The sequence below is a fragment of the Lepidochelys kempii genome, chromosome 15 (genome assembly GCF_965140265.1).
Source record: "Lepidochelys kempii isolate rLepKem1 chromosome 15, rLepKem1.hap2, whole genome shotgun sequence".
Taxonomy (NCBI): domain Eukaryota; kingdom Metazoa; phylum Chordata; order Testudines; family Cheloniidae; genus Lepidochelys; species Lepidochelys kempii.
The window spans coordinates 24,814,751-24,839,385 of record NC_133270.1 but is presented as its reverse complement, the minus strand read 5'-3'; the positions used below and the strand labels follow the sequence as shown (position 1 = coordinate 24,839,385).

The 24,635-nt window shown below is 40.9% G+C and overlaps 1 protein-coding gene across 1 annotated transcript in view; it reads left to right on the top strand.

The window, feature by feature from the left end:
* The window catches only part of DNAH10 (dynein axonemal heavy chain 10), a 102,649-nt gene that overhangs the window by 73,167 nt on the left and 4,847 nt on the right, over positions 1-24,635 (top strand). The window contains exons 55-78 of the mRNA XM_073313413.1: positions 266-463; positions 1,181-1,342; positions 2,038-2,212; positions 3,893-4,074; positions 4,927-5,063; positions 5,995-6,212; positions 6,937-7,158; positions 8,799-8,946; positions 9,997-10,276; positions 11,207-11,436; positions 12,545-12,818; positions 13,342-13,446; positions 14,123-14,277; positions 15,286-15,440; positions 17,367-17,550; positions 18,493-18,693; positions 19,785-19,994; positions 20,373-20,468; positions 21,174-21,345; positions 21,694-21,825; positions 22,110-22,321; positions 22,415-22,582; positions 22,919-23,099; positions 24,361-24,506. Of these exons, the coding sequence (XP_073169514.1) occupies positions 266-463; positions 1,181-1,342; positions 2,038-2,212; positions 3,893-4,074; positions 4,927-5,063; positions 5,995-6,212; positions 6,937-7,158; positions 8,799-8,946; positions 9,997-10,276; positions 11,207-11,436; positions 12,545-12,818; positions 13,342-13,446; positions 14,123-14,277; positions 15,286-15,440; positions 17,367-17,550; positions 18,493-18,693; positions 19,785-19,994; positions 20,373-20,468; positions 21,174-21,345; positions 21,694-21,825; positions 22,110-22,321; positions 22,415-22,582; positions 22,919-23,099; positions 24,361-24,506 (4,343 nt within the window). The remainder of the gene's footprint in view (positions 1-265; positions 464-1,180; positions 1,343-2,037; positions 2,213-3,892; positions 4,075-4,926; positions 5,064-5,994; positions 6,213-6,936; positions 7,159-8,798; positions 8,947-9,996; positions 10,277-11,206; positions 11,437-12,544; positions 12,819-13,341; positions 13,447-14,122; positions 14,278-15,285; positions 15,441-17,366; positions 17,551-18,492; positions 18,694-19,784; positions 19,995-20,372; positions 20,469-21,173; positions 21,346-21,693; positions 21,826-22,109; positions 22,322-22,414; positions 22,583-22,918; positions 23,100-24,360; positions 24,507-24,635) is intronic.

Below are 24,635 nucleotides of genomic sequence, written 5' to 3'. Positions count from 1 at the left end.
AAAGAACCTTTTTTACATATACTGGTAAAGTTAAGAGAGAACTCCCAAGCCTAGAGGCAGCATGGTTTAGTGCTCTGAGCAGGAGACCAGCTGTTAGGACTCCTGGGTTCTATTCTTAACTCTGCCACTGACTTTTCTTTGTCCTAGGGCAAGTCATTTAATTTCTCTGTGCCTTAGTTTCCCTATCTGTAAAATGGGGATAAATGAAATTTAGCATCCTTTTAAATGCCTTTGAGATGTTTTATTTTTCATATCCTCTTTTCAGGAGAAAATCCATTGATCCCGGCAGAGCATGCAGAGTTTGTGATTGAGCACATTGTCATGGTGCACGAATCTGTAGGAAATTTCAGTAAAAAATTCCTACAAAAGCTGAGACGCAGCAACTATGTTACACCAAAGAATTATCTTGATTTCATTAATACTTACTCAAAATTGCTGGAAGAGAAAAATCAGTTCATTTTAGGTAAGGTTTTCTCTTTTTAAGACTGTATGTGATTGAAATGTTTTAAACAGACTCATTTCGCTCAGCAAGTCTGTTGAAAAGCAATAAAATAAATACAACCCAAATGAATGTTACCTGAATAATGGGCTATTCCCTGAGTGACACTTCTTCTTTATCTGGACCCGAGCCTGAACCTCCTATCCAAACATCCCTGAGCTTTGGGAGAGTCTGGATATGGATTTGAACTTGGTGTCTCAGACTCAGCTCAGGGTTTTATAGAGATGCCTGTGTGACATGTGCTTTTTCCTCTTGGCAGTTAGCTGTATTCTGGTGGATACTGAAATGTGCCTAATGCATTGAAATGTGATTGATGTACAGTCAGAGCTGGTCTTCTGCAGAAGCACAGAAAATGTGCCACAGGAGGAGAGGGGACGTGGTTCAGCCAAGTTCTGCGACTCCTGAGCTGATGCTGTAGCACTGGGATTGAAAGGGGGAAAACTCTCTTGCTGGACTCCTTACCATTTTACACTCTCAACAACAGGCCTGACCAAGGAACCTGGGCTCTTGGAAGCTCCATAACAACTTGTGACCCTGCAGAAACGGCAAGGGAGGCCTGCTGCAGTTTTAAGAAAAGGACTGATTTCTTTGACTACAGAACAGGACACATTTTAAATAATGGTGTCTGTCACTGTATGATAGCTCATGAATCACTAATATTTCTCCCTCTTTTTCACTAAGCACAATGCAAACGTCTGGAAGGAGGATTAGCTAAACTGAAGGAAGCTGCTGTTCAGTTGGATGAACTAAATGAGAAACTTGCAGAGCAGAAGATTGTACTGGCTGAAAAATCAGCTGCCTGTGAGGCCTTGTTACAAGAGATAGCAACCAACACAGCAATAGGCAAGTATTTAAAACTCCTGTCATATCGCACAAGCTAAGCTGGGTTGGGCCAGGTCAGTATTAGGCTGGGAGATTCTTAAAGAATGCAGGGTTGATGATTCAGTAAGTGATACTCTTGTTCTGTCAGTATTGACCGAAGGTCCCACCATGGTGTCATTAATGGTCATATAGTACTTCGCACAAGAGTACGACTGTTGACTGTTTGTTTCCTGACCAAATTCCAACCTGTACAATTGCAATCTGCCCATAGAAACATCCATTGCAGTTTCAAGTAGATACAGTGTTCTTCTTCACATCCCATCCCAAACTGTTGGGGAGCAAATTGTGAGAGAAGACACTAGCGGCAAGGGGAGTTTTGTGAGGCAAAGGCATGGCAGCATGTGGGAAGGCAATGGGAGTGAATGGGCCGGGGATCAGAAGGGGATTTGTAAGCTGTTTCCTCTCTGAAAGAGGAGACACAAACAGGAAGAAGAGAGTAGAAAAGGAGATGGTGTTCTGTTGTTCCTAGCATTCCAGAACTTATCTGTGATGGGAAGAGTACTGTGAACAGCGGTGACCTAGCACCAAATGAGTTAATAGTGATCTAGAGATAGTGGTAGTTTCTGATTTTAGGCCATGTGCACTTCTACTGGTTTGTTAGCGAGATACAAATCTTAGTAAGCCATTTACTATGTACTGCCTTTTGCACTTCTTAGCTGAGGAGAAGAAAAAATTGGCAGAAGAAAAAGCAGTGGAGATAGAAGAACAGAATAAAGTCATTGCTGTTGAAAAGAAGGATGCTGAGACGGCCCTGGCTGAGGCCATGCCTATTTTAGAAGCTGCTAAACTGGAGCTGCAGAAGCTGGACAAGTCTGATGTCACAGAGATTAGGTGATTAATTCTGATTTGTAAGAGCATAAACTCTTAGAAATTCGATTCCACGGTGCCTTTGCTGTAGTCTAAGTACCTGACAAGCACCAGCACCCTCAGCCTCACACATTGCTGTGAGGTAAGGATGCATGATCATCCCTGTTAGACAGATGCGGGGATTGAGGCTAGAGAGGTCAAGGTCTCATCGGGAGTCTGAGGCAGAGCTTGGGGATCTCCAAGTCCTGTGTGTCAACCGCAAGCCTGTCCTTCCTTCCAGGAAAGCAATCCAATATTTGACGTCTTTCTAATTATTCTGTAATACATTTCTGCCACCCTGAGTACTGCTGAAGTCTATGTGGGGGTCACTCAAGCAGTAGCTATCCTAGCCCTTTCACTCTGGGGTGGTGATTTTATTCTGCACTAGATGTGGGATACACAGCACTTGAGTTTCAAAGATTTTTAATGGTATGAATGTGTATTTCTCTTTTTATATACCTTCTTCTTTTTGTGTTTTAATAATAGCTTCTGTAAAGGTGGCTTTAAAGCTATACCCAAACTTCAGCTCCCCTCAAAATTCTGCCATTCCTTCTCCCTTCAGACTCTTCCAGCCCCCACCACACTTCTTAATTGTCCTCCTCCCACTAGGCCTCTAGACACTCTTCCTCCCTGTTCCCCTTGCAATGGGCAACTTGACCTTCCTCTGCCACTCAATGGAGCTATGCCGATTTACACCAATGGAGCATCTGGCTGTTGTTAAACACCATTGCTTTTCGCCAGACCTGGAGCAGGCAGGAATGCAGGGCTCAGGAGTCAGGCAGGCAGGAGGGGTCTCATAGTAGCAGCCAGCCAGGGGTTGCTCAGACAACTTCTTGTGTTGTGTTTATATAGAGCGTGTTTATATAGAGCGCCTCAGCCAATAAAGGGTGCTGGATGTTTCCCCCAATTGGGAGCTTCAGGGGTGGGGCCCTCTGCATGCTAGCACTCACTGGTTCCCTTTCTCTGGTTGTTTAGGTGATCTGCTGGTGGTGGTTGTGGCCTGATGCTGCCTGTGGGTCCGGGTTCAAGGCCTGTCATCCCTCACAGTTGTTAAATAATGTTGAATAGGAAAGCACACTTACATTTAATACACCTAATATAATAAAGACCTTTAAACAGGAGATAGATGAGTACCCAGAAGAAAATATTGTACGATGGGATACAACTGCTACTGTAATTCAAAGGAAAGATCAGAGTATCAGACTTTGATGAGTTTCTTCTCACCTTTCCATCCTAAAATCTCCTTTGTTCCCCTAGTAGATTACGCTAGTTTAGCCAGGAGTCCCGAGGATTATTTCCAAAACCAGCTCAGCACAGCTGCTGCCTGTGTTCTGTCACTGTTACTGCAGGCTGATGCAGCTTTAAGCTCCAGTAAAAACATGGTTAAGGGTTTTATTTCTCTGATGGTTGAACTCCTTTAGAAACCTTGAGGAAGTTGTTGTATGAATGTAATATTTAGTTTTTAGGCCTCTGTTTATAAATCTTTCCTTGTTTGGATTGGATTGTATTTCTCACTTGGATGAGGAGGTATCTTGGGGAATTGCTATATTATATCACCCCTTGCACTAAACACCACTGGTTGGAAAAAAAACTCTTCCAACAAGAGTTATGTATTTATAGCATCATGCACTTTATTTCCCCCCTTTCCCCATGTTTATTTTCTAGGTCCTTTGCTAAGCCCCCTAAACAGGTGCAGACTGTTTGTGAATGTATCCTCATAATGAGAGGATACAAAGAATTAAACTGGAAGATGGCCAAAGGAATGATGTCTGACCCAAATTTCCTGCGATCCCTTATGGAGATAGATTTTGATGGAATTACTCAGACCCAAGTTAAATCCGTCCGAGGTAAATTGTTCAGCTAATGAATCAGGCACTTGGAATTTAATGTAGAGTTTTATTAATATTATTTGAGATGTTAGCTGCTATGCTGGATGCTTTCTTCTCTTCAGGTGAAATTTACCCTGGCGCCGAGGGCAAGCGTGAGGCTTCTGCCCAACTTGTTTTGCACTGTGGGCTTAACCAGGTCTTTCCTGGCACAAAGGCCTTGTGCTTGCTCTCTGCACAGGGTTATGCCTTAACTTGCATTGTAATCTTGGTTGACTTTTGCTCAGAGAAGGTTAGACATAAACTGAACAGTGGAGCAGGGCCTTTGTTTGTTTTTTAGCTACTTGGAAAGTATAATTGTCACATCATTTTCACGATGAACATTAAAGATACAACACACATGTGTCACAGAAAGGCAGTGGGCTGCAACTCAAACTAATTGGACCAAATTCTGCTCATGCTTACACCAACGTAAATCCAGAGTAACTCCAGTGGAGTTACACTGGGGTCAGTGAGAAGAGAATTTGGTCCATTGAGCATAATAACCTTTGACTGCCGTTTAGCAAGCAAAGGGCTAGATTTTGAGAAATGCTGAGCAATCCCTGTGAAGTGCTGTTCTCACTCAGCTTCCCTTGGAGTCAGCTGGCCTAAAGTCCTTGAATATCTGACAATATCTTGCTTGTTTTATTATTGTCCAGCAGCATAACCTTATACTGTAAAATTGTTTTGCATTGGTTATCACATCCTTGTTCCAATACATACCACAGAGCTAGAGAGCTAGCTGAGATTTGATTCACAAGGAAAGCTATTGCTCTTGTGATTTATGCATTGTTATTAAACTGACTTGCAGTGTTTTTGTGTGTTAACGTTTAGCTCTGTTAAAGACTCTTAACACGACATTTGAAGAAATGGAAGCTGTTAGCAGAGCAGGATTGGGAATGTTAAAATTTGTCGAGGCAGTAATGAGCTACTGTGATGTAGCTAAGGAAATCAGGCCAAAGAGAGAAAAGGTACAGTGTGCAAATATGAACATAAATGACTATGAAGAGTGTTTGTTGCCACAAAAATAACACTTGGGAATTTTATGTACTGCAGTGTTTCTCCGCGTCAAAGTGTCAACAGCTATGAAAGTGGTGTTTGCTAGAACCACTGTAATAATAATACCTAGCTCTTATATAGCACTTTTCCTCAGTAAACCTCAAAGCACTTTAGGAAGCCAGGCTTTCAATTGCAAGCTGCTGTTTTCATTGTATTATAGGTCTGTGATACCAGTTTCTATTTGCATTAAAACATGAAGTAAAAGGAGGAGTTTTGTAATGTAATATTGAGGGGGGAGAATGGAGAAGGAAGTTATAGATGCCTACTGAAAACTCACTTAAAATAATACCCAGGGCATTTGAGCATAGAGGGACTCAATGGTATGTCGAATCCATTTCCTTGGTTTAAGCAGGAACCATTTTTATGGCCTGTTTAAAAAGGGCTAGCAATGTAATTCTTTTATAAAATTAAAGTATAAATCCTACCAGTACGACTACGAAACATCTCTGCTCACCAAGGAAGGTTTTCTGCTGGCCAATGGGCAAGTGCATTTGTCAAGTCCTGGCTCTAAATGTTCTTTTAGGCCCTAATCCCTTTTTCCTTAGGCAGCCAGTACTCTTATGGATGTCTGTGGGACTGCTCATGTGCTTAAGTACCTGGCTAGATCAAGGCTAAGAGTTTTGTCAGTGTCAGGACTGGAGAATCAGACCATATTATACGTGTATTGGGTGAGAGGAGTTGGGTGAAAAACAGTGCCTATTTTTTCTTCTTACACTATTTATTACCAGATTGTCTTAAACATATATGAAATAGCTAATTGAAGGTTGAAAACCAATGATTTTGCACCAAAAAATAAAACTCCTCTCTCCTCAGACATGACACATGATGTCTTTCATAATGTAGGTGGCTAGGTTGGAACGGAACTACTATTTAAGTAAACGTGATCTGGAAAAGATACAGACAGAGCTGGCGACAATTCAGAGGGAGCTCAAAGCTTTGGGTGACAAGTATGAAGCTGCAATAAGGGAAAAACAACAGTTACAAGAAGAAGCAGAGATCATGGAAAGGAGACTTATCGCTGCTGACAAGCTCATCTCTGGCTTGGGATCTGAAAATATAAGGTTAAGTCTAGTGCCAGAAGAGAGATTTTTTGCATTAAAATGTAAGCTCAGAAACCACGCATAAAATTTTCAAAAGCACCTAAGTGATGTAGGAGTTTGTCCCGTTTTCAAAAGTGATTTAGGCACTTAGGAGCCTAAGTTTCAATGAAAGTCACTTTTGAAAATGGGAATTAGAATCATAGAAGATTAGGGTTGGAAGAGACCTGAGGAGGTCATCTAGTCCAACCCCCTGCTCAGAGCAGGACCAACCCCAACTAAATCATGCCAGCCAAGGCTTTGTCAAGCTGGGCCTTGAAGACCTCTAAGGATGGAGATTCCACCACCTCCCTAAGTGCTTTTGAAAATTGCACCCTGTGTGTTTTGTTTGTTTCTGTAAAGCAACTAACATACTTTGGCCCCTGAAAAATAATAAAAACAAATAATATGATTTTTCAATCCAGAAGTCTTTACTGGGTATATTTGAGACTCACAGTTAATCTTTTAAATTGAAATGGAAAAAGCAAAATGTAGCTGCAGTTAAGTACTGTTTAAAGGCATGATGCAAATCCAGGTCAAATTGAACTTTCTGCTGCCATTACTGCTGTGCTATGTGGTTGGTTGTAGGTTTGGGGCTCTTCTCAACCTGAAGCTAAAACATAAGCAGCTTTAGAAATGCTGGAGTTCTCTGACCCCTGCTGCAGAAAAGATCTCAGACTGACCCAGAATTCATTAATTTTTCTATCAGATGGACAAATGATTTAGAGGAGTTAAAAATACGAAAAGTGAAGCTGCTAGGTGACTGTCTACTTTGCGCTGCTTTTCTGAGCTATGAAGGGGCATTCAATTGGGATTTCCGTAATGAGATGATCTACCATGAGTGGCAAGAAGATATCCAATCACGAGAGATTCCTCTCAGCCAGCCTTTTAGATTGGAAAACCTCCTGACTGATGACGTAGAGATTAGCAGGTATGTGAAATCACTGAGCTTTAAAAAAGCAGCCCAGCTGCTACTGAGTGTAGAGAAGGGCTGAAGTCACACAGTTTGGATCTGAATCTGGATCCAGGATTGGAGATTGTTGGGTTCGGGGGCAGAGGAGGGGGTTGGGTTTGGCCCATCTCTGTTTTTGCACTAAATCAGGAAAATCAGAAAAACGCCATCAGCGTACAGTCGCCTCTGAAAAGTGACTGTTTGAAAATGGGATCATCTTTCTCAATAGAGAATAATAATTTTATAGTCCTTTTCATCCGAGAATCTCAAAGTGCCTTGCAAAGAGATCTTCCCCCTGTGTATTTGGAGTCCTGTCTGCTTACTCCAATGACAAAATTAAATTTGAACTACTTTTTACTCCTGTTAGCCAAGCATAACCAATACAGCTATTGTCTAATCTTGACCCCTCTCCAATATGAAATATACTGTATTCTGCTCACACTGATCAAGGGTGGGAGGGATAGCTCAGTGGTTTGAGCTTGAGCATTAGCCTGCTAAACCCAGGGTTGTGAGTTCAATCCTTGAGGGGGCCATTTAGGGATCTGGGGCAAAAATTGGGGATTGGTCCTGCTTTGAGCAGGGGGTTGGACTAGATGACCTCCTGAGGTCCCTTCCAACCCTGATATTCTATGATCAACAGAGTTTTTAACTAAATTCCAGTCTGGAGCTCTGTTCCTGCTCTCTGTTACCCTTAGGCTACCAACTGAAGACCCCTAAATCCTATACAGTGATTGGTGCTCTGGAAGTACCTGATAGAGATTAGATAGATAAGTGTAAGAAAGGTCAGAATGTCAATGCAGTGGGCTTTTACCGGGGTGAGCAATGGCTGAATTCGTAGAGTATAATCTTTACTACTCATGATGCACAAGCATCCCAGGAAGAATTTCAGATTCCACGGCTGGCAGAGAGACAAAACATCTTTCTTCTTGTGAACTGAGCACCTGGAATCTAATAAATCGTACTTTGTACATCTATAGCACTCAGTATAGCTGGTACCACATGATGCCATTGAAAAATTTGTTTCACAAAGTAGATCCAGACTATGAGTGGGATGCAAAGATCAGTGGGAGTCCTTTCATTGACTTCAGTGGATCTGGGTCAGGACCTGTCTCATTTAAACCAGTTTCTGTCTAGTTCAGGATTATTCACCATAGTACATTAATTAGTGCTTTAACCAGGCTAGTTATAAGTAACTCAATGATGCTTTCATTGTTTCCCTTGGGAGCCTATGGTTATGTCTACATGGCAAAAAGAAAACCCATGGCAGCAAGTCTTAGAGACTGTGTCTACAGACTCAGGCTCATGCTGTGGCACTAAAAATAGCTGTGTAGATGTTTGGGCTGAGGCTGGAGCTTGGGCTCTGAAACCCACTCCTCTCCCTGGGCTTCAGAGCCTGAGCCCAAACATCGGCATGGCTATTTTCAGCACTGTAGTGGAATTCTGTAGACCCAGGCTCTGACTCGCTGCTGTGAGGTTGTTTTTGCCATGATACACTGTATGTTCTAGGGTGTTGTAATAGAATGCTCAGTAGAATAGCACTGGTTTACCCGTAAGTGAAGCATGCTGCTGTACCATAAAGAATAAAATACACCGCAATCTTTACTCTGTTTCCTTCCCAGGTGGGGCTCCCAAGGTTTGCCTCCAGATGAGCTCTCTGTTCAGAATGGCATTCTGACAACACGTGCTAGCCGATTCCCCTTGTGCATAGACCCCCAGCAGCAGGCATTAAATTGGATCAGGAGAAAAGAAGAAAAAAATAATCTGCGGGTGAAGCTAAATTTTCATTTTATTTTTATATTTATTGTTTTGAAAGATGCATAAATATCTGTCCTTGGCCAAGGCGCCAGTTACTAGTGGGAATTGGCAGTCATGATGGTTGAGCCTCAACAGGATGGAAGTGCAGTGCCATTAAGCATCTAAACATAAAGTCAATTATCCAGATGGATAGTGACCCCGCCCTGCATCCAGCCTGTGGAGGATTGAAGCAGGATATTTGAAACACCAGAAGCCAAGCTGCCATGTCAGAGACCTCCAATTTTGGGAACAAAGAATGCTGGGCTCCAATTTCCTTCTACCCTCAGCAGGGGAGCAACAGCTTACATCCTGCTTCTGTCTCTTTTAGTGCTATGTGACATTGGAAGACCAGAGGCAGATGCCACCAAGACGCCTCTTCTCCAGTGATAAAGCATGTTGTCAAAAATTCAGGAGTTCATCTGGAAGGGGTGTCTGTTTGGGGAGGTGAAATGCTGTTGTATCGAAGAACTATTTAGTCTTAATCCCCCCGGGCCATGACCCTCCCATGATCCTCAATTCCCTCACTGTTCCAGTTCTCCAAGCTCACTCTAAACCATTGTTTTCCCCTCCTTGCTCCATTGCCTAGCCATCTAAACCCCTACCTTTTCAGTTCTGGGTACCCAACAATGTGATGCTCGTTCTGCATGGCACCTGCAAACTCACTTGAACTTTGGGCGTGCCTTGTTACTCATGCTGCAAGGTGCATGACTTGCATCTCACAGAAAGCCCCAGTGCTTGCAAGAACAGGATAGATAAAAGTTTAGGCCACATTGTGTTTAGGGATGCAGTTGCAGCAGGAAATAATTGTTTTCCAAGCGGATAGTTTTTCTCAGTGGATCAGAATCAAGAATGTGCTTTCTTTGATCTCTCCCAATCAGGGTTATATCATCTGTAGGATGAAAGGCAGAGATGCATAGACAAACAGCAAGCTTAATGAATACTGGTAATTATTGTAAAATAGAAATATTCAGTGAACTCAATATTAACTGTTCCAAATCTTTCCATTTTTCTGTTCTCTTTCAGATGGCTTCCTTTAATGACCCTGATTTCCTTAAACAACTAGAAATGGCCATAAAGTATGGGAGTCCTTTCTTGTTCCATGATGTAGATGAATACATAGATCCTGTGATTGACAACGTCTTAGAAAAGAATATAAAAGTTGCCCAGGGGCGAATATTTATCGTACTGGGTGATAAGGAGGTAGACTATGACAATAACTTCAAATTGTACTTGAACACCAAGCTAGCTAACCCTAAATATTCACCATCGGTGTTTGGAAAAGCCATGGTTATCAACTATACAGGTGAGCATATGCATGCTGTTAGAGACAGAGTATTAACTGCTCAGTAGTGCAAATATAGGGCATAAACTAGGCTCAGATGAGCTATTGCTCCAAAAAGCTGAGATCCTTTCTCTTGTATCAGAAACCACAGCACATGAGTTTGGATGAGTTCAACTGCAAAATGCAAGCATTTTCAGCCAGGGGATATTGAGCCCAGCTGCAGATTCATTAGTCTGAAACCAATGAATCCAGGCAGTTACTCTGCTTTTCGGCTGGATTAAGTGCTGGTTGTGTACCTGCGCAAATCCAGGTCTGGCCTGAGTGAAAGGCAGATTCTGACATCCTTACTCATGTTGTCTGACACCTTTCTCCACTAGTCCCATTGACATCTCATGGGGCAAACTGCTTCTCAGTAGCAGTAAGGGGGTCAAAATCTGGCCCTAGATGAGTTAGAAAACAGAGAACAACTGCTGTAAATAATGGCTAGCCCTCTGACCACATCAGAAGAGGGAGACAGAAATGTCCTGGCTCTCTGGCAGTGGAATTTGCAGTGCCTGTTAACTATGTATAATACTATAATGTATGTTATATTGTTTATACTCCTCCTTGTATTCAGCCTCTGATAATACTGAGTCCTACCTTGAGGGCAGGGGACTGGACTTGAAGACCTCTTGAGGTCCCTTCCAATCCTACGATTCTCTGATTCTATGATTTAATGTTAAATTTTTCCACTTCCTGCTGTTAGTCTAAAAGGAAACTAAACTACATGCTGCTTATTAGATGTGTCAGGTGAGAACCAATATAGAAGAACAAAACTCAATGCTGTTAACTAAACCTGTCTTTTCAGCACAGTTATATAAGATCATATAGCCTGAAGGAACTGTATGAAAGCTAACCTTGTGTTTTAAGAAGATTGTGCTGAGGACATGGTTCTTCATTTTCCATCCATAGTTACACTAAAAGGCCTTGAGGATCAGCTGCTCAGTGTTATTGTGGGGTTTGAAAGAAGAGAGCTAGAAGAGCAGAGAGAACATCTCATCCAGGAAACCAGCGAGAACAAAAACTTGCTGAAAGATCTGGAAGATTCTCTCCTCCGGGAACTGGCAACTTCCACAGGAAACATGTTGGATAATGTGGACTTGGTGCACACCCTGGAGGAGACAAAAGCCAAAGCTACTGAGGTACCTATAAGAGCCTTATCTCATGGTTGTTCTACGTAGGAATCCCTGTCTTTCCTTTGGGATTTGTTTCATCCTCCTTTATTCCTTAAGTTAGGATGTAAGTTGAAAAGGAGCTGAGAGTTACATGGTGAGCAGTTGTCTATGAGAACTCCATACATGCACAGATCTAGCACTTGTGTCCAGAGACAGAAATCTTAATTCTTTAAGAATTTGTTTGCTCCGAGTTGCCCACTTGATCCAGGAATGTTTATCCATAATCAGAAATATATTATCTTTAGGTATGGGGCCAGACAGCATGATATTTCCTGAGGAAATCCCTTAGTGTGCAGAAGTCTCAAAGTCAATCTTGGGCCTATGAAACACCATCACTTTACAATGTTCTGCTTGATGTGATGGTGGTGAGTCAGAAGGTCTTCATCTGGATCATGAATTCATGATGTAACATCATGACATATTTCAGTGCCATGGGGAGGATTTTATTCCATCAGACAAATAGCAAGCCTACCTTCAGAGAAGACTTCCTTATAATAGGGATCTTTTAGTTAAAAAAAAAAAAAAAGCATGTATCTATCTCTGTTATCTTTGGTAACATGTTATTCCAACTCTGAAACAATCTTTGCATGGTTTTATTAGAACTGAAGGTTCACTGAAATTTGTAAATCTTTTCCAGTATTTCTTACAAACATACAGTGCTCTGTATCACAGATATTCCAACTTTATCATCTGGAAATTTAATAAACTGAACTAAAGCATTTTTGGAGAGGGAAAAGAATGTTTATTAATATGATTTTTTTCTTTAAAAAAGGCTACTTGAATTTTTAGCTATTCAATGTGGGATTGTTTCAAGGAAATGTTCTTGGTTCTGTGGCAGCAACTGGCTTTTGATGGCACACCTGCCAGTGTTCATACGATTTTTTATAAATGCTGATACTTGTTTACTGCTTGATATATTTTTAAATCCTGGAAGGGTTGTTCATAGTATTTCAAAATGCTGTTTCAATATTGTTTAGCCACAGATTAGCTCAGCATATCATTAACCATGTAGTTCTGTGTAGTAGTTATACATGGATAAAATTAATGCTTGGGAGCCACATTTCTCACTTGCTAGGTATCAGAGAAACTCAAACTGGCTGAGAAGACAGCAGTGGACATTGACAAGCTGCGAGATGGCTACCGACCTGCTGCTAAGAGGGGCGCCATTTTGTTCTTTGTTTTATCTGAAATGGCCCTTGTCAACACCATGTATCAATACTCCTTGGCCTCCTTCCTAGATGTGTTTGGGTTTTCGCTTCGGAAATCCATGCCCAACTCAATTCTTCCAAAGAGGCTAAAAAATATCATGGATACATTGACATTCAACATATATAACTATGGCTGCACAGGTTAGTGTGATTAAGCACTGGGATGGCATTGTGTATGTTTGAATGACTGTAATGGGAATTCCTTCAGTCAGTTGTGCAAAGCAATGTAATTTTGTGCTGTCAAAGGAATTTCAACAAATATTGAATTCAGTAAATATTCTGTTTGCTGCTAATGCTTCTGCATTCTCTACCCCTTCTTCCCTCATGTTAAGGTCGCTCTGAGACACAGGGAAGTGCTGTATTCCATCCCCTGGATATTTAAGAAGTACTTCTACTTTTAATAAACAATCAGTTACAAATAGCAGTGGTTCCAAACCAGAAAGATTGATCTCAACCTCTCTGAGCTTTGGAAGGGAGATGGTTTGGAATCTGAAGCTAGATCTGGATGTGAATGTTGTAGCAGGCTCAGATCTCTACAGCGGGCTGAACCAAAATTCACCACCTTGAACTTGGGGTGATCAGAGTCAAGATCTGGATCTGAAATTTGTCCCAAGCCCAAATTCTTAAGAAGCAGACTGATGAGAATATTATGTTCTTATTTCAGGCTTGTTTGAGAGACACAAGTTATTATTTTCCTTTAATATGACTATCAAAATAGAACAAGCTGATGGTAGAGTCCCACAAGAAGAACTGGACTTCTTTTTAAAAGGTAACTTGGATACTTAGTACCTTCTAGTAGTTATATGCTCTTCCAGAATTAAAATCAAGATTTTTGACTACATATATTTGACTATCAAAGTTAGCTCCTTAGTAAAATTTCCATAAGCACCTAAGTCCCATTTACTTTCAATGGGATGTGGGCTCCTAAATCATATAGATCCTAAAATTTAGCATGCTGAGCCTGAGCCCCGAAGAATATTTTAAAATAGATGTTCAACAAAAATACCTGGCATATGTTCAACTAAAGACAAAGTAGTAGTTTACCTACTTCTATTAACGGGTTATAGCACATTGTAACTGACACAGTGGATCCTCAGCTGATGTAAATTGGCATAGCTTAGTTTAATTCAATAGGCCTAGGCTCATTTACACCAGTAGAGGATGTGGTCCCTTGCATTTGTTTCCAGCTTGTTTGATGGCAGAAAGGCCAACAGTGAAATTCTGACTCCAGTGAAGTCAATGACAAAGCTCCCATTGACTTCAGAGGGGCCAGGATTTTACACCAAGAGTCCATCTTTAGTTAAATGCATAAATAGTGGCAAAAATACAAACTTGGCATGCAAATATTTGCAAAGTAGTAACTTGTTCTCCAGCAGACTAATTAAAAGTCAGTGTGCTCCCTTTTATGATAGTGATATTTATTTAGTTTTCTGAATTGTGACTAGGCAATATTTCCCTGGAGAAGAGTACACGAAAGAAACCATGTACTTGGCTTTTGGATCAAGGCTGGGAGGACATAATTCGCCTATCTGAACTATTTCCTGAGGAGTTTGGGTCTCTTCCAGATGACGTGGAAAAAAATCTTGAAGTATGGAAAGAAGTAAGTGATTTTCTTAGTCTAGTTTCTATTCCCTCCCTCTTCAATTAAATGTTCAAACATGATCCAACTTGTTAAAAATGTTTGAGCGATCACTGGCTTTTCCCTTTAATTCCCTGACTGGATGTTTCTTTAGAAGCTGGGGGTAATTGCATGATCTACATAGAAACATGGAAATGGCCATAGTCAGACCAGTCAGCCATTTAGTCTGCTGTTCTGTCTCCAACACTGGCCAGTACCAGATCCTTCTGGGGAAGGTTCAAGAAACTGATAATGAAAAATCTGGAATAACCTACGCCTGGGGAACTTTCTTCCTGACCCTGGGCAGTTTGTGACTGGCTTATGTCTTGAAGCATGAGGGTTTTAAATGTTTTAAAGCATCTTATCTTATGTAACTGTGGATGTTCTTGTTTTCCAGTTGAAAGTCTAACATGAGATCCCTGCCCCAATGAAGTCAATGACAGTTTTGCCATTGGCTTCAGTAGAGTCAGGATTTTACCTCTAATCATTTTTTAAATCCTATTAAATTATTAGCTTTTATCATCTTGTGGGAGTGAGTTCCACAGAGTACTTACATGTTGTATAAAAAAGTATTTCCTTTTATCAGTTTTAAATTTGCTGCCTTTCAATTTCATTGAATGTTCATTTGTTCTTGCATTATGCGGGAAAGTAAATAGGAATCTCCGATTCACCTTCTCTAGACCATCCATTATTGTCTTGAGCTTGTGACCTCATTTAGTTGTATACGGCTGTTACTCTGAAACCTGTCATAAAATGAAAGTATGACAATGGCATTGGATAGACACGTTTTATACTGAAAAAGTTGATTTTTGGCATTTATTTAGTATTTTTTTCTAGTTTAGTTTCAATTTTCTCTGATTCTTCTCTGTTTCCCCATGTCTGTATCTCTTGTTGCAGTCCTGTTATCAGATTGACTTTATCTTTCCTAATAAACTTGGTTGATATATCCATCTGATCAACTCATGTTCTCTACTGTATTTCCTTTCTCAGTGGTATGATCTGGATGCCCTGGAACAATCACCATTTCCCATGCAATACCAAAATAGTCTCACACATTTTCAGAAGCTGCTGCTTTTACGTTGTTTCCGAGTAGACCGCATATATCGGGCAGTAACTGACTACGTTACTCTGACAATGGATGAGAAGTAAGTTGCTGTCATATTTTTTTTTTTTATCCAGAATCTTTCTAAGTTTTAAAAGAACCAAAGAAAGTCGGAGGTAACCTGAATCAATTGCTAAGCATTTACTGCAGATTGATATTTCATAGACACAAACCTAAATGTGAATGAAAAATGAATTGTGTTAGATTCTCACAAGCTTTTTTGACTTGAGAGCTTTGAAAAGTAAACAAAAAGCAGGTGGTAATTAATTGAAAAATCAGTGTAAAGTGGGGAAAAAAGTATACAAAAGGTCTCCTGTCCAGTGCTTCCTTACTGAGGTAAATACATGTGGGGAAGATTTGCTCACAGGAGAGCAAAGGAGTAACTGATGATCCCCTGCTTTTCTCCAGAGCCTTCCTCAGCTAATTCTAGTGCATATCCATGTACATTTCTCCTTTCATTTAGCCTCTTAATGCATAGTTAAAGGTTCTGTATCAGACTGGATGGATTTTATTTTTCAAGAATTGCAAGTGTCCTATTTTAGCTGGTATTTATAACTTCGAGGACATAAGCATTTTTGGAGCTGCAGCTGTTTTAGGGGCAGTGTGATAACCCCTAGCTACTCTACCTGAAGATGTTAGCCCTTTGCTCATTTCACTTTACCAGAAATTAGCTGTCCCTCTCATTATGCAAATCTTTGCCATTCGCTCTTCCTCCCACCAAAACACCGTACCCTCCCTAAACTGACAAGTATCATTATTTTGAACATCTATACTTCCCATATATACAGTGCACAATGTATGTGACATCAGTAGATTTAACAAGAAAAGCATCAATAGAAGTTTTAAAAATTCCTTGCCATTAAAAGTATACATAAAATGGGCTGAGATCAGTTATAATTAGACCTGCTTGAAAAAAATTTGATGGAACAGTTTTCTGTCACAAAATGCAGCTTTATCAGAACCTTTGACAGGAATGTGTCAATTTTGACAAAATTTGGAGGGGGAGGGAGTTGAAACAAATCGTTTTGAATTTCTTGGTTTGTTTTGATGATGTTGACACATTTTGTTTTTATAAAGGTAAAAATATTTTGCTTCAAATTTATCATTTTGATTAATTTCATTTTTATAATAATTTTACTGTAAGATTATATATATATTTAATATATTATATTATTATTTATATTATATTGTTTTAACATAATGAAACATTTCATTGACCCTCATATCAAAAATTTTAAAATATTTTATTCTGCAGGAAATTCTGACTCTTTGTTTGGTTTCAGAATGAAAACAGATTTTTGGAATGTTGGAATTTCTTACAGAATAGAAATTCTATCTTCTGACCAGCTCTGGTTGTAATGTTTACAAGACTCGGGTACAGTACCCAGCACTGACGGTGTATCACTTTGATGATTAAGGATCATGCCGCACTTTTCATTAGGTCCGGTGTTAACCCTTTGTCTGAGCCAATTTCCAGCTTCAGTGGTGATGTTCATTCTCTGTAAATTCTCCCCATGGTTTCAGTTGAACACAGTATTCCACTTACCATCTTGTCCTAAGGTACATACTGTTAAATAACTGCCAAATTCCACACCACAGGTCGCTGTACTTCAGTCGTGTGTGATGTGATCCATAGATATAGTAAGTGTTTCAGTTAAAGGGCTCAATCCCGCAATCTCACTCCTCCTACATATAGTCCCATAGATTGCATGTGAGGCAAACACTGCATTGGATGATGGGTTTGCAGGTTCAGCCCCTAAATTTGTACTGAACTTTGAGATCCTTTGAATTGAAGGGACTGCAGCAAAGTATTATCATTAATTTCCGTTCATGTATTTCCATAATTTGCCTAAACAGGTAACTGAGATTAATAGCCCTTTGTCCCATTTAACGCTCCTAACAGATGGCATTTTAAATATTTTGTGCAAATTAATGTACCAATTTATTGTACTTCTCCCCAACCCCCCAGATATGTTCAGCCTCCTGTGATCAGCTTTGAAGCTATCTTCGAGCAGAGCACACCTAACTCGCCCATTGTTTTTATCCTAAGTCCTGGCTCTGACCCTGCCAGTGACCTCATGAAACTGGCTGATCGGACGGGCTTTGGAGGGAATCGACTCAAGTTCCTCGCCATGGGACAAGGACAAGAAAAGGTATCTTTGTTGTGACAAAGCACAGTTCAGCGGGATGGTGTGTGAGCTGCCTTCAGTACATTATTTTGTGACTGCTGCAGATCTCATTTCTGACATTACGGGGCTGTCCAGGCATCTGTCCCAACAACCCCCTGCTTTTGGGAAAGCCATGCTCTGTGCATTAAAAACAAAGCAATCTGGGTGGGAACTGGCATACAGCTTACCGCCCTAGAAGCAATCACTTTCTGTAAAATAAGAGCAGACATTTGTCTGGTCAGTTAATTTGCTATTTGAGTCAAGACAGGTTCAGAATTGCTTCCTCACCTGTACCAAAAAAACTGTTGAGGTTGAAAAGATGCAGATATGCAGGCTGTCAGATTTCAGTCAATGTCCCTGCCGCTCCATCACTTGATATGAATGTAGGGAACGTCATCACTGCGTATTGGTATTTGCAAGCAAAAAAACCCTCATCTGTGCTCTGTTTGTACCTTCGCTTGTTTCCCTGCTCTAACATGGTGGGGGGATTTTCAAAAACACTCAGCATTTGGCTACTCTGTTATCATTTGAAATCAGTGGCAAAGCTCCCATTGGTGTCAGTGAGAGCTGAGTTAGACCAATACTAAGCTCTTTTGAAAACCGCACTCTAATGAGCTAAGCTTACTTCATTACTGTTTTCAAGTGTTTGAAAGCTTTGTGCTGTTTTTATTTTTAAAGCAATTAATGAAATAGAAGAGCACAAGGTATTCCTGGGAGGCGCTGCGAATTGGAACAATGGCTTAATTGCACATTTTTATTTCCCTCAGAGTGTGCCAAGAGAATTCTGCTTCAAAAGAAAGAAGGAAAATGCTCTGTTTTCTTGCTATGAGGAAGCAGTTGGAGACACTAAACCATTCAGAAGCCCTGCACTTTCAGGGTCAAAGCAAGCTTTACTCATAGGCAGCTATTTCCATCTCATTGACACAGGTTGCACTGCAGTTGCTGGAGAATGCAGTGGCTCGTGGACAGTGGTTAATGTTGCAGAACTGTCATCTTTTGGTGAAATGGCTGATTGATTTGGAGAAAGCATTGGAGAGAATTACTAAACCTCATCCAGACTTCCGCCTGTGGCTGACTACTGACCCTACTCAGGGCTTTCCCATTGGAATACTTCAGAAGTCTTTAAAGGTACAGTACAGGGATGAAACACCAGCAGAGGGCATGACACACCACTCTTACGCATGACATGCCACTCTTATTCAGGCAAAACCAATTGACCTTGGTGGGAGTGTGGCCTGCATGCAGGATTGGGCCCTAAATGCTGTCTTTTTTCTTTGTAAGCAAGATCCTATTGTCATCCTCTGGTTTTCCAGCAGGTGAGGTTTCACTGATGTGAAATAAGTTTAATAGACGTGTTCATCTGATACTACCCTTAGGCACATACTTCTTAATCAATCCATCAGTAAAAGTGAACTTGTAAATGCCCTTTAGATCCAAACACCATGGTGATGAGTGGGTTAGAAATACCCAGCTACACCTCCTGTCATTTCTCTAATGCTGAAAATGTAGAGCCGAGGTCTGTGTCTAGCTGGGCAACAGTGTCAATAGGGCAAATGTTCTTATAGGACAGTTGTTTCCAGCTGCTACGTAAGGCTGAAGCATTTATCACAAGCAAGATGAGCTGATTATTTATAAATGGCAAGCCAGAGATGCTGTACTAATCTTCTTTTTGTGGTGACTATTTCTGTGGTTGTAAATCATTGCTGTGACAATTATCATTTTATCTGACAGATGTTAACACAGCAGAGTGACAGTTAGTCCTTGATTCAGATATGTATTTTAGTGTATCAATGACATCTTTAAAATATTCACCACCGGCATGCTTCATCCCAGATCTGCAAAACATAGTTATGTGTATATCTTCCATTTAAGACTACAAAAACCCAATCTGTGAGCACAGCTGTGACCGTTGCAAGCACAAATTAGCGCTTTTGTGACATTTGAAAATCAAGCTAAGAAGTTGTCTGTGCCTCAGTTTCACCATCTGCAAAATAGGGTTAATAAGCCTTACCTTTCTCAGAAGGATGATGTAAGGCAACATAATTAAAATGTGTAATTCAAAATATTTGAAATTGATTTCAAAATATAATTAAGTATACTTAATAAAGTATTATTGTTGTTATATAACTGCTCTTTATATTTTTAGTATGAAGCAAAAGTGTAAAGTTCATAACTTTAATAGTTTGCCAGCTAATTGAGAGGTTTTTATCTTTTGCTAGGTTGTAACAGAACCACCGAATGGGCTGAAACTGAATATGAGAGCCACCTACTTCAAAATTCCCCATGAAGCCCTTGAGCAATGCCCCCATGGCGCATTTAAATCACTGGTCTATGTCTTAGCATTTTTCCATGCAGTGGTTCAGGAGAGAAGGAAGTTTGGGAAGATTGGCTGGAATGTACCATATGATTTTAATGAATCTGATTTCCAGGTAAGAAGCTAAAGCTAATGGCCCTTGAGTTTGCACAGGTTACCTTTGCAAATATGCTCTGTCTGTCCATCTTCCTTTTCACAGTAAGTTAGTGTTCCTCCTTTCCCTGTCATCACAGACCCTGTAGACCCCTGAGTCTATAAAGTTACTTTTAGCCAGTATCAGGATTGCTGAGAATAACAAGTCAGGTTCCTGATCCAGCCTCTTTACATTTTGCCCCTGCTGGCTGTTTCTTGTGAGATTTATTTTTCATTTTCTTTTGAGGAAGACATGATGATTAATGTACGAATTAGAATTTTGTGAAAACTAAATGTCTGTATCCTTGCCTGACAAATTTGTGACTCTTCTCATCCAACATGTTGTAATAACTGTTATTAGGTGTGCATGGAAATCCTGAATACATACTTGACCAAAGCCTACCAGCAAAATGATGACAAAATCCCATGGGGCAGTCTCAAGTATCTCATTGGAGAGGTAAATCTGATTGTTAAGTAGCTCTGATGGTAAAATGAAATCATGTAAATAAGGACAGCACTTGCAAAAAGATCAATCTTATCTTCAAGCAAAGTGGGCTAAGAGTCTTTCCTGGTTCTTTCAAGTAATTGCTGTATGGCCCTGAGTAAGTCACTTCACCTCTTTGTCTCAGTGAAATAGGGACATAACATTTACCTACACCACGGAGAAGCTGGGATTCTTAATTAATTCTTGACTAGAAAGCCCTTGGGATCCTTTGATGAAAAGCACTACACAGAATAACTGCAAAGAATTATCATTACAATAGGCCTGTGCTGGAGTGTGAACTATACGAAGGGATATTTACAAAGCTCCTGTTGCAACATTTCAGAGCTCTCGCTACACACTACATATTTCAGTAAAGCGGCAGAAGAAACTGAAATTTTGCATCTTAGTGAGCTCTTGACCCTTTGTGGTCCCTGCAGTAATCAAGCTTGAGAGGACCAGCTCTGCCATGGTCTTCACAATCTGGCAGCCATCTCTAGACTCCCCCTAGTGTCCAAGCACATGCTTTTGCCCCATAAGGAGGTGTTACCAGAGAAGCACAGGGTTTCCTCTTGGAGGGGCAGTATGCAACAGCCAAACATACTTTGATGTTTCCAAAAGTTTTAAAATCTACTTGTTGCAAGTAAGCATGTTATATAAAATAGTTTCACCAATTTCTAGGTCATGTACGGTGGGCGTGCAATTGACAGCTTTGATCGTCGCATTCTGACCATATATATGGATGAGTATTTAGGGGATTTCATATTTGACACATTTCAGCCATTCCATTTTTATAAAAATGAAGAGGTTGATTATAAAATCCCAGCAGGGAACTCAAAGGATGAGTTTGTTGGTAAGAAATGCATTTCCTTCTAGACAAGTTACTATTTAAAAATTCTACCTACAATCTGTTTTCCTTTCTGTATTTCTATTGTTATATAAGGGCTGTCTCAAACTTCAGCCATCCACTGTGTGCACTGATTGAAATGCTTTTGTTCCCTTGGTTAATAAGGTCAGACGTGTGTAAATCTGCGAGCGTCTAGTGGTCAGCTCATCACACTTCTCTTTATAAAATCTTTAGTTTACAATTTTAATACATTCTTTACTTTTTAAACATTAAACACCCTTGACACAAATAGATCTGGTAGCTGTATCTTAATACACTGCATTTGGATAAGCCTCATGTATTTTTGTGTTATAGAGGAGCTAGAGTCTCTACCACTTGCTAATACCCCAGAGGTGTTTGGTCTTCATCCCAATGCCGAAATCGGATACTATACACAAGCTGCTCGAGATATGTGGTCTCATCTTCTTGAGCTGCAACCTCAAACAGGTATGATTCTGTCACCTAGAATACAGTTCTTGCAAACAAAAAGTAAATCATGAATGCCTAAGACCTTGGTCTTGTAACTTCTTGCACATGGGCAGTCTGTTGTGTTTACATTGCCATTGACTTCAGCATGGCTCCATATGGGCACAGAAGGGTGCCCATGTGCAAGATGTTGCAGGAGAGGAACAAGAATCCGCTAGTATTAAAAATCTATAGGAAATGTTTGAATTTAGACTAATAGAAAACATAAAAGTTATTTAGCACTCGCTAAACTGTTCTAATTACAGGGGAATCTGGCAGTGGAATTGGTCGAGATGAATATATTGGACAGGTTGCAAAGGACATAGAAAACAAGATGCCTCAAATATTTGATCTTGACCAGATAAGAAAGACTTTTGGAATAGAAATTTCACCAACAACAGTCGTGCTATTGCAGGAATTGGAACGGTTTAACAAACTGATCATTCGTATGTCCAGATCCCTGGCTGAACTACAAAGAGTAAGACTATTCAGTTTCAAAGGGAATCCTCCTCATTTCAATCTGTTGGGCTTTGAAATTCTTAAGTTCTGTCTCTGCAAATTCTCTCCCCAGGCCTTGGCTGGGGAAGTTGGAATGAGCAGTGAACTGGATGAAGTGGCTCGGGCTCTCTTTAATGGACAGATCCCGAGCATCTGGAGAAAGCTGGCAGCTGACACGCTAAAAACACTTGGAAATTGGATGATTTACTTTAGGAATAGGTATAACCAGTACACGTCCTGGGTGAGTAAGAGAACAGAGAAACCCTCTGCTGTCTCTGCATTATTTACTGCCCAAATTAGAGTCCATCTGTAGGATTCAACACCTAACGCTGTCACCAAAAGCTGTTTGAAACGAACCCATTCCGTTACAGTAGGGACACCGGCATTACTGAACCCTTGCAGTGGGCTGATCGGCCAGTCTTTAGAGATGCTTCATACCTGCAGCTTCCACTTAAACTGAGTGACAGTTGCAGGGCTTTAGCACTGAACCCCTTGGTTTTGAACGAGGAGCAGGCAGGTCCCTCATGAGACGGAGCAGTTCGGAATTGAAAGAGGTCTCTCTTGTGATTGATTCCAGGTTAATGAGGGTGAACCAAATGTTATGTGGCTCTCAGGACTACAGATTCCCGAGTCTTATCTCACAGCTCTTGTTCAAGCCACCTGTAGGAAAAATGGCTGGCCACTGGATCGCTCCACCCTGTACACACAAGTGACCCAGTATGGTACTGCAGAGGAAGTCACCGAGCGCCCTGGGCAAGGTAGCACTTTCCAGTGCAGAGTTTGAGAAAGCGGTTGTTAATTAGGCTGCAAACACAATGGTCATTTTACAAAGGTAATGAGTGTTAGTTTGTTTTAACTTACACCTTTGCAGCCAAGAACTCGGAGTTGTTTGTCACGCAGGACCGTTCATGGAAGGAACTGATGCCAAGGTATTCAGTGGGAATGGGAGTTAGGCTCTGTCCATATTTAAAATGCTACATCTACACTGCTGTAGTGCTTCATTGTGGACACTACAGCAAAGGGAGAGGTTCTCCTGGCACTGGAGTAAATCTGCCTCCGAGAGGTGGTAGCTAGGGAATGGAAGAATTTTTCTGTCAACCTATCACTGTCTGCCTGGGGACTTAGGTCAGCTTAACTACAGTACTGAGGGGCATGGATTTTTCACACCCCTGAGCAATGTCACTGGGTTGTTCCAATTTTCCTGGGTCTTTCAGGTGAGTGCCTTACCTACCAGGCTCATATGCTTTGGCCCATTTTGCCTCTTTCATTATTTATATGTAGTGGAACTGCTTCGACAGGAGCAATTGAGGGATTCCCACACTGGACTAGCTCACTGGTTAGGGCACTCATCTGAGAGGTGGCAGATCTCTGGTCAAATCCCTTCTCCCGGGGTGGGGCGGGGGCAGCTGTTAACTTGACTTGAAGTCAGGGGGGTCTCTGATATCCCAGCTGAGTATCCTAATCACTGGGCTACAACTTATGAGGCAGATCCTCCTCCCCCACCATGGTGTGTGGCATTAGGTAGCCTCTGAGCTTGCCTAGCTCAGGCCCTGCAGGCAAGATCAGTGGATTTTCTGGCTCACATGGGGGCTTAGGCATGTGGACACCTAGAGGGACACAGCAATGCATGGGCCCAGGGGTGGAAACAGGCACTTTTACAGGAAAATCTTGGGCACTGAGTGAGTTTAGGCAAGCAGCTGAGCAAGGGTTTAGTGAATCTGGGATTCTAGAACCTAAGTGCCTTTGCAAATGTAGCTCTTAAGATTGAGCTCCTTTAAAAATGTTTACCCTAGATAGTGTAATTAAAGGTATTTTTAATTTTAAAAACTGCATGAAATTGGCTTGTGCCTGATTCATAATAAGTAAACACATGAGTCATTTACAGTATTTCAATGCGCTGAGGTTGCTGTAAACCCATACTAACAAGGTCTGGCTAGTCCAGAGAGAATGAGCCTTACAAAAAAAGAATCCTTTTTAAATGGATTCATTTACAAGATGTTGCTTTTCTACTTGCTGCAGGATGCTTTGTTTCCGGTCTATATCTGGAAGGAGCAGACTGGGACATTGAGAATTGCTGTCTTGCCCGAAGCAAGCCCAAAGTCTTGACGGTAGATTTACCTATTCTAAAGATAATTCCTATCGAATCACACCGGCTCAAACTACAGGTATGAAGATCTTCCCTCAAGGACAGACTGACAGGCTCTTTCCTATTACCACAGGCAGAGCACATACCGATGTGATCGTTTTAACAACAAAATTGGTTTAGAGATGACTGTGTCTGAAATAGACAAGGC